Source organism: Coregonus lavaretus (genome assembly GCF_964263955.1).
Source record: "Coregonus lavaretus genome assembly, chromosome: 24".
NCBI classification, from domain to species: Eukaryota; Metazoa; Chordata; class Actinopteri; order Salmoniformes; family Salmonidae; genus Coregonus; species Coregonus lavaretus.
In genome coordinates, this window is record NC_140011.1 from 37,365,924 (window position 1) to 37,379,944 (window position 14,021).

A 14,021-nucleotide genomic window follows, 5' to 3' on the forward strand; every position below is an offset into this window, starting at 1 on the left:
TGCGCGTCGGGTGCATACACTGGTGGATTCGGGGGCCTGGACAAGGGGCTGGCCAAAGGGTGAAGCGTTCCGTTACTCTCCCTCTCCGAGACGGTTCCGGTCATGGGCCTGGACGGCCGGCCGCTGGGGTCGGGCTTCATCACCCGGCGCACTGTCCCCGTGCGTGTCCGGGTGGCAGTCGAGCTATGGGAGGATATCCAGTTTTTCATTGTGGACTCTCCGGAGTGTCCCCTCAGGTACCACACTGCGAACCGCTTACCTACGGTTGCCACAGGGAGGATAGCGGCTACAGACTCCGTCACTGCAGGTGTTCCCCGGGAGTATGGAGATCTGGGGGAGGTGTTTAGTTAGAGGCGTGCCAAGGGCCTACCTCCTCACAGGCCATACGACTGTGCTATCGATCTCCTGCCGGGCGCAATGCCCACACGAGGGCGATTGTTTTCCTTGTCCTGGCCGGAGACGCTGGCCATGAGGGAGTATATCGACGAGGCACATCCGTCCCTCTACCTCACCCGCAGGCGCGAGCTTCTTCTTCGTGGGGAAAAAGGACGATGGGCAGCGGCCATGCATTGATTACCGGGCGCTCAATGACATCACGGTTAAGAACCGCTACCCACGCCCCCTGATGACGACGGCATTCGAGTTGTTGCGGGGAGCCCGGGTCTTCACCAAGTTGGACTTGCGAAATGCCTACAACCTGATGAGGATTCGGGAGGGGGACGAGTGGAAGACGGCTTTTAACACACCCAGTGGGCATTACGAGTACCAAGTCATGCCATTCGGTCTAGTCAACGCGCCTGCGGGTTTCCAGGCGTTGGTCAATGACGTGCTCCGGGACCTCCTCTACTACAGCATTTTAGTGTATTTGGATGACATCCTAATATTTTCAAAGGACATGAGTGAACACCAGCAGCACGTTCGGCAGGTCCTCCAACCAGCTCTACGTCAAGGCGGAGAAGTGTTTGTTCCACACAGACAGTCTCCTTCCTGGGGTTCATCGTCACCAAGGGGGACCTACGGATGGACCCAGCCAAGGTCAGCGCGGTACAGGATTGGCCCCAGCCCTCATCCCTCAAGCAACAACAACAGTTTTTAGGGTTCGCTAATTTTTATAAGCGATTTATTTGCAATTTTTGCGCTGAAGCGGCGCTTTACATCGGCCCGGTCCTCGGGCATCCTGATCCGTCCCTGCCGTTCATTGTGGAGGTGGATGCTTCAGACTTGTTCCTCACGGACGGTAAGACTCACCCCTTCGTATTTTTCTCCCGTCGGCTGTCCCCGGCAGAGCAGAATTACGACGTGGGGAACCGTGAGCTGCTAGTGGTCAAGCTCGCCCTGGGGGAGTGGAGGCATTGGCTAGAGGGGGCCGCCCATCCATTTGTCGTATGGACTGACCATAATAACTTAGCCTACATTCAGGGGGCCAAGAGGCTCAACTCGCACCAGGCCAGGTGGGCGTTGTTCTTCACCAGGTTCCGGTTCACGATCTCATACCGTCCGGGGTCGAAGAACACCAAGCAGTTCAACCCCGTGGACCTGGTGGAGAGGGACGACCCTATTGTCCCCAACGCCCTGATTGCTGCCCCAGTTTCGCGGGGAATTGATAGGATGGTCCCGTGTAGCTCAGTTGGTAGAGCATGGCACTTGCAACGCCAGGGTTGTGGGTTTGATTCGCACGGGGAGCCAGTATGAAAATGTATGCACTCACTAATTGTAAGTCACTCTGGATAAGAGCGTCTGCTAAAATGACTAAAATGTTTTAATGTAAATGGTCAGAGCAGCGCTACGCCGAGAGCCCGATCCGGGCGGGGGTCCATCGGGGAGGATGTATGTACCCATGGCTGTGCGTTCGCGACTGCTTCAGTGGGCGCACGCGTCCGACCTCACCAGCCATCCGGGGAGTGCCAGGACGTTGGAGTTCCTGCGTAGGATGTTCTGGTGGGGATACGCGCGCCTTCGTGGCGGCTTGTCCGGTGTGCGTGCGCTCGAAGAGTTCAGGTGTTCTCCCTGTTTCATTGTTGTTTTCAGTCGTAGTTAGTATTTCGTATGTTTGCTGTCAGCCTGTTTTGGGAGACCAATGTGCTCCTCCTTTATTTTATTGTGACAAGTCCGTTATTTTGTATCCTGGTTTTGGGACCACCAGTAAAGATCCTTGTTTCACCATCTCTGCCTACTGCCAACTGTCTATCCTGCAACGCACCTGGGTCACACCTCACACCAACCCTTATATCCTCCATCCTCTACTCTATAGGGTTAAGACAGCAGGCCTCCTATGGACATGTTACTGAACAACACAGTCAACTTCCTCTGTACCAATAGATGACAGTAGTGGAATATGAAATGCTGTATTTATTTCTTAGGTAGTGCTCTTCGTTTTAAAGTGTTTTGTGTATCAGTCTCTGGGCTGAACATTTGTTATGATGTCATGTCATACATTTCTGAAACAAACCAAATGAATAAAAGCTACAATGGCACCATAAACAATAAACGTCTCTTATGAAACTACAGCCGTTGTATATACAAACACAGGGAGGAGGGACTAATTGCTTTATGAATACAGTCAGGCAGATCTAATGCAGCAATACAGCATATTTTAATTAGAGACTCAAAATGCCACAATGGTGCTGTGTGGATCTGAGAGCAAGACACAAGTGCCAAACAAGACAACTCTTTTATTGTCCTACCATTTCAAACGGCAAAACAATTGTTCTGATCACAGTTACTAAAGCTTTATTGACAACAACAAAAAACATAGTGTTGATACCCTTTAAAAAAAACAAAAAACTATGGCTCCAAATGTCTTAAAAGCATATTTGATGGATGACTGTACTCTGTAATAGCCATGGCCCAGTAAGCATGTCAAGTTCTGGACACATTCCATGTGACTGTCTGTAAATAAATTGATATGGTATGGCGGGCCAAAGGCTCCTTCCTCCAGCTAAATAAGTTGGTAATAGGCCTGTCCATACGATAATGAAGGAGATACATTGATGTCAATCATGGCCTAACTGCTTACTTCCCTGTCTATGTGACTCGAGGTCATTAGCATAGATTTACATAGACTAGATTTCTCAAGCCCTTGTTGAATTTCAATGATCTTTCTGAAGGTCATAATGCCAGACAGCTTTAGGTTTTGGCTACACCTACTGGGTGTTTTTAGTAACTACATTCTTTGAAAAGCATTCCGGACAGGCCAATGAATAATGTACTGTATGTGAGAGCTGTCAAATAGCAGTGTCTCATATCCTACATGTGCAGATATGATTTATCATGAGGTGTCTGTGCTTTGACATGTGAGGACCAAGTGATGCATTCATGTAATCTCCGGATCAAACTATGTGATATTTATATAGCTTCAGTAGTCCAGGATATTGATGAATGTACAGGTACAGGAGGTATTAGGAAATAAATGTTTGAGCACAATCATTGCATCATGGAACTAGAGCTGTGAAATTGAATCCTGGCCCATAATGGATTTTTATTCTACTATTGATCTGGTGGAAATAGCAAGGGCTGCCTTAGTTTTTATGAAGAATTCTCAAATAATGAAGTTTCACTTACAAAGCTTTTTTTGAAATACCTTTGTATTATTATTTTATTAATGTCTGACATTGACAACTAAGAGTTTTAAAGATGCTGGTAAGATGCAGTATAGATCGCAAAGCCACCAACGTTGTGTCCTCTTCTCCTCTTCTCTTCAGTCTCAGAACTCGGATGACATCTTGGTGGCGTCTGCTGAGTGTCCCAGTGATGACGAGGATCTGGAGGAGTGTGAGCCTGGAACAGGTGAGTCTGTCTGTCAGCCCTGGCCTGGGGTTCAGTGTCATATCAAGGCCCTAGGAGGGACCGGGAGGGAGCAGGATCTCCCCCACTCTACTGGGTGTCTTCCTACACTAGGGACCAGTTGGTTAGTTTGAATCAGCTCATGGATAAATCGTATGGTTCTTGATCTAGCTAGCCTTATTATCGCTACTTTCATTTTGTCTGTTCTCGTTGCTCATTTTGTCCTCAGCTACTAACTCTGCTCTGAACTCGCTGTTAGGGGAGATTTCATTACTGCCGCTAGCTAGCAAGGATCTTATCTGAAGATTATAAGAGCTCATTCTACCCTTTGTGTCCACTCCCCTAAACAAAATAAATAAACAACTGTGGAAAACAGCTGGGACATTCTTGAATTACAGTGGTAAATTGGGTCTATATTAAAGAACATTATTAGCTAGTCACACCCTTTTAGTATGTCATAAATTTGAGGATTCCATTGATAATTTGGTATCTTAATCACAAGTGTCACTTGGCGTTAGTCAATTTAAATGAAGGGAAATAACATAGTGAGCAAAATGATTAATCATATCACTTTAGTCAATTATTTTTTAAGGTTTGATGACCTTACATTTCAGCATTTGTGGCCTCCATTTCAGAAAATCCTGAGTTACCTAAAATGTATAATTGGTGTTACCATCATTGGTGTTACCATCATTGGTGTTACCATAATTGGTTTTACCATCATTGGTGTTACTTCTCATACTGGTGGCACAATGTTATCATAATGGTAAAAACAAATAGTAAATATTATTTCATCATTTAATCTACCATTATTAGTTGATTTAGAATGGAAAGATGTACCCAAATACATGTAAATCAATCAAAATCTAGAAGAATGTAGTAATTCCTTTCCAAAATGCCATGCTCAAATGTTACCGTAATTAAAGAACGACCCAGCTGGGCCCTTCAATGTACAGCTGGTTGGCGGAGGCGGTGCTCATATCCATCTCATAGAAGACTTTGACCTTGGTGTGCGTGGATGACTTATCTTAATACTCCTGCAGCTATCACTGCCTCTGGCTCCATATTTCACTACTAGGGTTACTCATGAAATGTATTACATGTACGAAATGCAGAAGGGGTTGTTTTTGTCTTACTTCATTTTTGTAATAAAAGGCATTCTTGTTTTCATGCAAATGTTTCAAGTGTTTCAGAAGCGACATTAGATCATGACAGACCGGTCGGCCTTACTTGTCCCCAGTAGAGTTAGGTGAATGTCCCCAGTAGAGTTAGGTGAATGTCCCCAGTAGAGTTAGGTGAATGTCCCCAGTAGAGTTAGGTGAATGTCCCCAGTAGAGTTAGGTGAATGTCCCCAGTAGAGTTAGGTGAATGTCCCCAGTAGAGTTAGGTGAATGTCCCCAGTAGAGTTAGGTGAATGTCCCCAGTAGAGTTAGGTGAATGTCCCCAGTAGAGTTAGGTGAATGTCCCCAGTAGAGTTAGGTGAATGTCCCCAGTAGAGTTAGGTGAATGTCCCCAGTAGAGTTAGGTGAATGTCCCCAGTAGAGTTAGGTGAATGTCCCCAGTAGAGTTAGGTGAATGTCCCCAGTAGAGTTAGGTGAATGTCCCCAGTAGAGTTAGGTGAATGTCCCCAGTAGAGTTAGGTGAATGTCCCCAGTAGAGTTAGGTGAATGTCCCCAGTAGAGTTAGGTGAATGTCCCCAGTAGAGTTAGGTGAATGTCCCCAGTAGAGTTAGGTGAATGTCCCCAGTAGAGTTAGGTGAATGTCCCCAGTAGAGTTAGGTGAATGTCCCCAGTAGAGTTAGGTGAATGTCCCCAGTAGAGTTAGGTGAATGTCCCCAGTAGAGTTAGGTGAATGTCCCCAGTAGAGTTAGGTGAATGTCCCCAGTAGAGTTAGGTGAATGTCCCCAGTAGAGTTAGGTGAATGTCCCCAGTAGAGTTAGGTGAATGTCCCCAGTAGAGTTAGGTGAATGTCCCCAGTAGAGTTAGGTGAATGTCCCCAGTAGAGTTAGGTGAATGTCCCCAGTAGAGTTAGGTGACTTGTTTTCATTGTTTTCCAAACCTTGGTATTTTTACAGCTTTGTTCCCTAATAATACAATACTAATACATTTATGCCGCCTGAAGGTACCACGTTCATCTACACAAACAATAGTACGCAAGTATAAACACCATGGGACCACGCAGCCGTCATAACGCTCAGGAAGGAGACGCCTTCTGTCTCCTAGAGATGAACCTACTTTGGTGCAAAAAGTGCAAATAAATCCCAGAACAACAGCAAAGGACCTTGTGAAGATGCTGGAAGAAACAGGTACAAAAGTATCTATATCCACAGTAAAACGAGTCCTATATCGACATAACCTGAAAGGCCGCTCAGCAAGGAAGAAGCCAGTGCTCCAAAACCGCCATAAAAAAGCCAGACTACGGTTTGCAACTGCACATGGGGACAAAGATCGTACTTTTTGGAGAAATGTCCTCTGGTCTGATGAAACAAAAATATAACTGTTTGGCCATGATGAACATCGTTATGTTTGGAGGAAAAAGGGGAAGGCTTGCAATCCAAAGAACACCATCCCAACCGTGAAGCATGGGGGTGGCAGCATCATGCTGTGGGGGTGCTTTGCTGCAGGAGGGACTGGTGCACTTCACAAAATAGATGGCATCATGAGGAAGGAACATTTTGTGGATATATTGAAGCAACATCTTAAGACATCATTCAGGAAGTTAAAGCTTGGTCTCAAATGGGTCTTTCAAATGGACAGTGACCCCAAGCATACTTCCAAAGTTGTGGCAAAATGGCTTAAGGACAACAAAGTCAATGTATTGGAGTGGACATCACAAAGCCCTGACCTCAATCCTATAGAAAATGAGTGGGCAGAACTGAAAAAGTGTGTGCGAGCAAGGAGGCCTACAAACATGACTCAGTTACACCAGCTCTGTCAGGAGGAATGGGCCAAAATTCACCCAACTTATTGTGGGAAGCTTGTGGAAGGTTACCCGAAACGTTTGACCCAAGTTAAACAATTTAAAGGCAATGCTACCAAATACTAATTGAGTGTACTTCTGACCCACTGGGAATGTGATGAACGAAATAAAAGCTGAAATAAATCATTCTCTCTACTATTATTCTGACGTTTCACATTCTTAAAATAAAGTGGTGATCCTAACTGACCTAAGACAGGGAATTTTTACTAGGATTAAATGTCAGGAATTGTGAAGAATTGAGTTTAAATGTATTTGGCTAAGGTGTATGTAAAGTCCGACTTCAACTGTATATATATACAGTGTATTCAACCCCCTTGGCGTTTTTCCTATTTTGTTGCATTACAACCTGAAATTTAAATGGATTTTTATTTGGATTTCATGTAATGGACGAACACAAAATAGTGAAATGAAAAAAATTACTGGCTATCATAAGTTGAATGCACCAATTTGTAAGTCGCTCTGGATAAGAGCGTCTGCTAAATGATGTAAATGTAAATGTTTAAAAAAAATCTAAAACATAAATAACGGAAGAGTGGTGCATGCATATGTATTCACCCCCTTTGCTATGAAGCCCCTAAATAAGATCTGGTGCACCCAATTACCTTCAGATGTCACATAATTAGTTAGATTGCACACAGGTGGACTTTATTTAAGTGTCACATGATCTCAGTATATATACACCTGTTCTGAAAGGCCCCAGAGTCTGCAACACCACTAAGCAAGGGGCAACACCAAGCAAGCGGCACCATGAAGCCCAAGGAGCTCTCCAAACAGGTCAGGGACAAAGTTGTGGAGAAGTACAGATCAGGGTTGGGTTACATTTTACATTTACATTTTAGTCATTTTAGCAGACGCTCTTATCCAGAGCGACATACAGTAAGTGAGTGCATACATATTTGTTTCATACTGGCCCCCCGTGGGAAACAAACCCACAACCCTGGCGTTGCAAGCGCCATGCTCTACCAATTGAGCTACACGGGTTATAAAATAATATCCCAAACTTTGAACATCCCACGGAGCACCATTAAATCCATTATTAAAAAATGGAAAGAATATGGCACCACAACAAACCTGCCAAGAGAGGGCCGTCCACCAAAACTCACAGACCAGGCAAGGAGGGCATTAATCAGAGAGGCAACAAAGAGACCAAAGATAACCCTGAAGGAGCTGCAAAGCTCCACAGCAGAGATTGGAGTATCTGTCCATAGGACCACTTTAAGCCGTACACTCCACAGAGCTGGGCTTTACGGAAGAGTGGCCAGAAAAAAGCCATTGCTTAAAGAAAAAAAATAGTGTTTGCCAAAAGGCATGTGGGCGACTCCCCAAACATATGGAAGAAGGTACTCTGGTCAGATGAGACTAAAATTGAGCTTTTTGGCCATCAAGGAAAACGCTATGTCTGGCGCAAACCCAACACCTCTCATCACCCCGAGAACACCATCCCCACAGTGAAGCATGGTGGTGGCAGCATCATGCTGTGGGGATGTTTTTCATCGGCAGGGACTGGGAAACTGGTCAGAATTGAAGGAATGATGGATGGCGCTAAATACAGGGACATTCTTGAGGGAAACCTGTTTCAGTCGTCCAGAGATTTGAGACTGGGACGGAGGTTCACCTTCCAGCAGGACAATGACCCTAAGCATACTGCTAAAGCAACAATCAAGTGGTTTAAGGGTAAACATTGAAATGTCTTGGAATGGCCTAGTCAAAGCCCAGACCTCAATCCAATTGAGAATATGTGGTATGACTTAAAGATTGCTGTACACCAGCAGAACCAATCCAACTTGAAGGAGCTGGAGCAGTTTTGCCTTGAAGAATGGGCAAAAATACCAGTGGCTAGATGTGCCAAGCTTATAGAGACATACTCCAAGAGACTTGCAGCTGTAATTTCTGCAAAAGGTGGCTCTACAAAGTATTGACTTTGGGGGGTTGAATAGTTATGCACGCTCAAGTTTTCTGTTTTTCTTGTCTTATTTCTTGTTTGTTTAAAAAAATATATATTTTGCATCTTCAACAACATAGTGCCCTCAAAGCTCATCACTAAGCTAAGGACCCTGGGACTAAACACCTCCCTCTGCAACTGGATCCTGGACTTCCTGACAGGCCACCCCCAGGTGGTAAGGGTAGGTAACAACACATCTGCCACACTGATCCTCAACACGGGGGCCCCTCAGGGGTGCGTGCCCAGTCCCCTCCTGGACTCCCTGTTCACCCATGACTGCATCGCCAGGCATCACTCAAACACCATCATTAAGTTTGCCGACGACACAACAGTGGTAGGCCTGATCACCAACAATGATGAGACAGCCTATAGGGAGGAGATCAGAGACTTGGCCGTGTGGTGCCAGGATAACAACCTTTCCCTCAACGTGATCAAGACAAAGGAGATGATTGTGGACTACAGGGGAAAAAAACGGGGCTGTAGTGGAACAGGTTGAGAGTTTCAAGTTCCTTGGTGTCCACATCACCAACAAACTATCATGGTCCAAACACACCAAGACCGTCGTGAAGAGGGCACGACAAAGCCTATTCCCCCTCAGGAGACTGAAAAGATTTGGCATGGGTCCTCAGATCCTCAAAAAGTTATTCAGCTGCACCATCAAGAGCATCCTGACTGGTTGCATCACCACCTGGTATGGCAACTGCTTGGCCTCTGACCGCAAGGCACTACAGAGGGTAGTGTGTACGGCCCAGTATATCACTGGGGCCAAGCTTCCTGTCATCCAGGACCTCTATACCAGGCGGTGTCAGAGGAAGGCCCTAAAAATTATCAAAGACTCCAGCCACCCTAGTCATAGACTGTTCTCTCTGTTACCGCACGGCAAACGGTACCGGAGCGCCAAGTCTAGGTCCAAAAGGCTTCTTAACAGCTTCTACCCCCAAGCCATAAGACTCCTGAACAGCTAATCATGGCTACCCGGACTATTTGCATTGCCCCCCCACCCCAATCCCCTCTTTTACGCTGCTGCTACTCTGTTTATTATTATTTATGCATAGTGACTTTAACTCTACCCACATGTACATATTACCTCAATTACCTCGACTAACTGGTGCCCCCGCACATTGACTCTGTACCAGTACCCCCTGTATATAACCACCCTACTGTTATTTTATTTTACTGCTGCTCTTTAATTATTTGCTATTTTAAAAAAATTCTTAAACTGCATTGTTGGTTAAGGGCTTGTAAGTAAGCATTTCACTGTAATATCTACACCTGTTGTATTCGGCACATGTGGCAAATAATATCTCCCCAGTCCTTAACGATTACAAATCAAATCAAATGTTATTTGTCACATACACGTGTTTAGCAGATGTTATTGCGGGGGTAGCGAAATGCTTGTGCGTCTAGCTCCAACAGTGCAGTAATATCTAACAAGTAATCTCTAACAATTTCACAACATATACCCAATACACACAAATCTAGTAAGGAATGGAATTTAAGAATATATACATGGACAAGCAATGACAGAGCGACATAGACTAAGATATATACATATGAGGTGAGCAGTGCAAGATATGTAAACATTATTAAAGTGACTAGTGTTCCATTTCTTAAAGTGGCCAGTGATTTCAATAGGCAGCAGCAGCCTAGAATGTGCTAGTGATGGCTATTTAACAGTCTGATGGCCTTGAGATAGAAGCTGTTTTTCATTCTTTCGGTCCCAGCTTTGATGCACCTGTACTGACCTCGCCTTCTGGATGATAGCGGGGTGAACAGGCAGTGGCTCGGGTGGTTGAAGTCCTTGATGATCTTTTTGGCCTTCCTGTGACATCGGGTGTTGTATGTGTCTTGGAGGGCGGGTAGTTTGCCCCCGGTAATGCGTTCGGCAGACCGCACCACCCTGTGGAGAGCCCTGCGGTTGCGGGCGGTGCAGTTGCCGTACCAGGCGGTGATACAGCCCGACAGGATGCTCTCAATTGTGCATCTGTAAAAGTTTGTGAGGGTTTTAGGTGCCAAGCCAAATTTCTTCAGCTTCCTGAGGTTGAAGAGGCTCTGTTGCACCTTCTTCACCACACTGTCTGCGTGGGTGGACCATTTCAGTTTGTCAGTGATCTGTATGCCAAGGAACTTGAAGCTTTCCACCTTCTCCACTGCGGTCCCGTCGATGTGGATAGGGGGGTGCACCCTCTGCTGTTTCCTGAAGTCCATGATCATCTCCTTTGTTTTGTTGACATTGAGTGAGAGGTTATTTTCCTGGTACCACCCTCCCAGAACCCTCACCTTCTCCCTGTAGGCAGTCTTGTAATTGTTGGTATTCAAGCCTACTACTGTTGTGTCATCTGCAAACTTGATGATTGAGTTGGAGGTGTGCTTGGCCACGCAGTCATGGGTGAACAGGGAGTACAGAAGGGGACTGAGCACGCACCCTTGTGGGGCCCCAGTGTTGAGGGTCAGTGAAGTGGAGATGTTGTTTCCTACCTTCACCACCTGGGGGCGGCCTATCAGGAAGTCCAGGACCCAGTTGCACAGGGCAGAGTTCAGACCCAGGGCCTCGAGCTTAATGATGAGCTTGGAGGGTACTATGGTGTTGAATGCTGAGCTATAGTCAATGAACAGCATTCTTACATAGGTATTCCTCTTGTCCAGATGGGATAGGGCAGTGTGCAGTGTGATGGCATTTGCAACATCTGTGGATCTATTGGGGCGGTAAGCAAATTAGGGTGACAGGTAAGGTAAAAGTGATATGATCCTTGACTAGTCTCTCAAAGCACTTCATGATGACAGAGGTGAGTGCTATGGGGCGATAATCATTTAGTTCAGTTACCTTTGCTTTCTTTTGTACAGGAACAATGGTGACCATCTTGAAGCATGTGGGAACAGCAGACTGGGAAAGGGAGAGATTGAATAGCTTGTCTGCGCATGCTCTGAAGACGCGGCTAGGGATGCCGTTTGGGCCGGCAGCCTTGCGGGGGTTAACATGCTTAAATGTCTAACTCACGTCAGCCACGGAGAAGGAGAGGCCACAGTCCTTGGTAGTGGGCTTCGTCGGTGGCACTATGTTATCCTCAAAGCGGGCAAAGAAGATGTTTAGCTTGTCTGGAAGCGAGACGTCGGTGTCGGCGACGTGGATGGTTTTCCTTTTGTAGTCCGTGATTGTCTGTAGACCCTGCCACATACGTCTGGTGTCTGTGCCATTTAATTGCTACTCCACTTTGTCTCTATACTGATGTTTTGCCAGTTTAATTGCCTTGCGGAGTGAGTAGCTGCACTGTTTGTATTCTGCCATATTCCCAGTCACCTTTCCATCGTTAAATGCGGTGGTTCGTGCTTTCAGCTTTGCACGAATGCTGCCATCTATCCACGGTTTCTGGTTAGTGTAGGTTTTAATAGTCACAGTTGGCACAACATCACCTATACACTTCCTGATAAACTCAGTCACCGTTTCAGTGTATTCATCTAAATTATTTTCGCAAGCTACCCGGAACATATCCCAGTCCGTGTGATCAAAACAATCTTGAAGTGTGGATTCCGATTGGTCAGACCAGCGTTGAACAGTCCTTAGCACGGGTACTTCCTGTTTGAGTTTCTGCCTATAGGAAGGGAGGAGCTAAATGGAGTCGTGGTCAGATTTGCCGAAAGGAGGGCGGGGGAGGGCCTTATAACCATCCCGGAAGATTGAATAGCAATGGTCGAGGATTTTAGCAGCGCGAATACAACAGTCGATATGTTGATAGAACTTTGGCAGCCTAGTGATTTCACTTGAAGTGGTAGGCATGTTGTGTAAATCAAATGATACAAACCCCCAAAAAATCCATTTTAATTCTAGGTTGTAAGGCAACAAAATAGGATTAATGCCAAGGGGGGTGAATACTTTCGCAAGCCACTGTGTGTATATATATATCAGCTTTATTGAAAAAAGTTTCCTCTTCATGCTAAAATCATGGGGCAATATGTTGATGTGCGTAAGTGGTTTGATGTCTTCTGTGATAAAGAGAAGTCCAGAAATATGAACCTGTAAGCAAATCCATGTTATTGATAATACTGTATAATTAAATATCTTCCATATTCATTATCTTGCCCCTACAGGGCGTAATATTAGGTTGTTTGGAACATTCTAGCTACATAATGAGCACATTGTGTTTGTAATATAAGGAGTACAATTGTTCATTAGTCGTGTCTGGAGTCTCGTAATGCTCCTCTAATGTGTGTTCCTCCTATCTTCTCTGTTTCTTTTCTAGGAGGTGAATTAGTGTTGCCTATAATAACAGTGGATTCCCTTGAGCCCCCATCCATCGCCACCCGTCACCCTGCTTTCCCCCCTCCTCCCACCTCCCTGTCCCCACTTGAGACCACCAAAGAGTCCCTGATGCTGTCCAACCCTCACCCTCCCTGCCCCTCGTACCAGGAGGAATGCAGTGACCATGTGGAGGTCTCTGCCTTCGGTTCGGGGGAGTTGACGGAATCAGATGACGAGGACTTTTACAAAAACTCCCCCTTGGTCACTGACAGGACAGTCTTGCCTCCTCCTCCCCCCGGCGCGGGTGAGGGTGGGGCCCAGAAACCCCATAATCCCCGCCCCCCTCTTTCTGCTCCCACCACCAACCCCGACCAGCTCCACATCCCCGCGGGCAAAATGAACACCCGTGACCAGGTGCTTCTGCCCCCCGCCCCACCATCATCTCGGAATACACCTGGACTAACTTACCCCTCCAATTTCCCCCATGTGCCCACAGCTGACCCTACAGCTCCCGGTGAGAAGGTCATGCACCCCGGCCTGGTGGATAGGATCGGAGAGTCCAGTAGCACCACAGGGATGGTGGTTGGCATTGTGGCAGCTGCTGCCCTCTGCATTCTCATCCTCCTCTACGCCATGTACAAGTACCGCAACCGTGACGAGGGCTCCTACCAGACGGACCAGGGACACAACTTCATCAACAACCCAGTTGCCGAGGGCAACGGGGCCGTGGTCAAGCTAGAGAAGACACCAAGTATAACGGCTACAGTAGCCAAGGCTGTCACCAAGGGCAACAAGAACAAACACAAAGAGTATTACGTCTGAGAGAGGGAAGGAGAGAGAAGGAGAGCAAGAGAGAGATAGGCTAGAGGAAAATCATGGAAAGGGGGTTCTCCCAATCAATTACAATTCCACATTATCCACTAGATAAATATCCCAAGTTTAGGGTGTAATTGTTACATTTGTGCCACAGAAACTAACAAAAAAGAAAACTTCCCATCAGTATTTCCACAGTTCCTGGTAAATTATATTTTCATAATCTCTATCACATACCAAGTACTGTATTAGTTAACATACCATTTC

The 14,021-nt window shown here is 46.1% G+C and overlaps 1 protein-coding gene across 1 annotated transcript in view; it reads left to right on the top strand.

Moving 5' to 3' along the window:
• Positions 1-13,763, top strand: part of nrxn2a (neurexin 2a) — a gene marked incomplete at both ends in the record, with an annotated part of 297,857 nt that extends 284,094 nt beyond the window's left edge. Inside the window, 2 exons of the mRNA XM_084140346.1 lie at positions 3,702-3,786; positions 12,943-13,763. Coding sequence (XP_083996472.1) covers positions 3,702-3,786; positions 12,943-13,763 — 906 coding nt within the window. The remainder of the gene's footprint in view (positions 1-3,701; positions 3,787-12,942) is intronic.
• Positions 13,764-14,021: the final 258 nt, after the last annotated feature.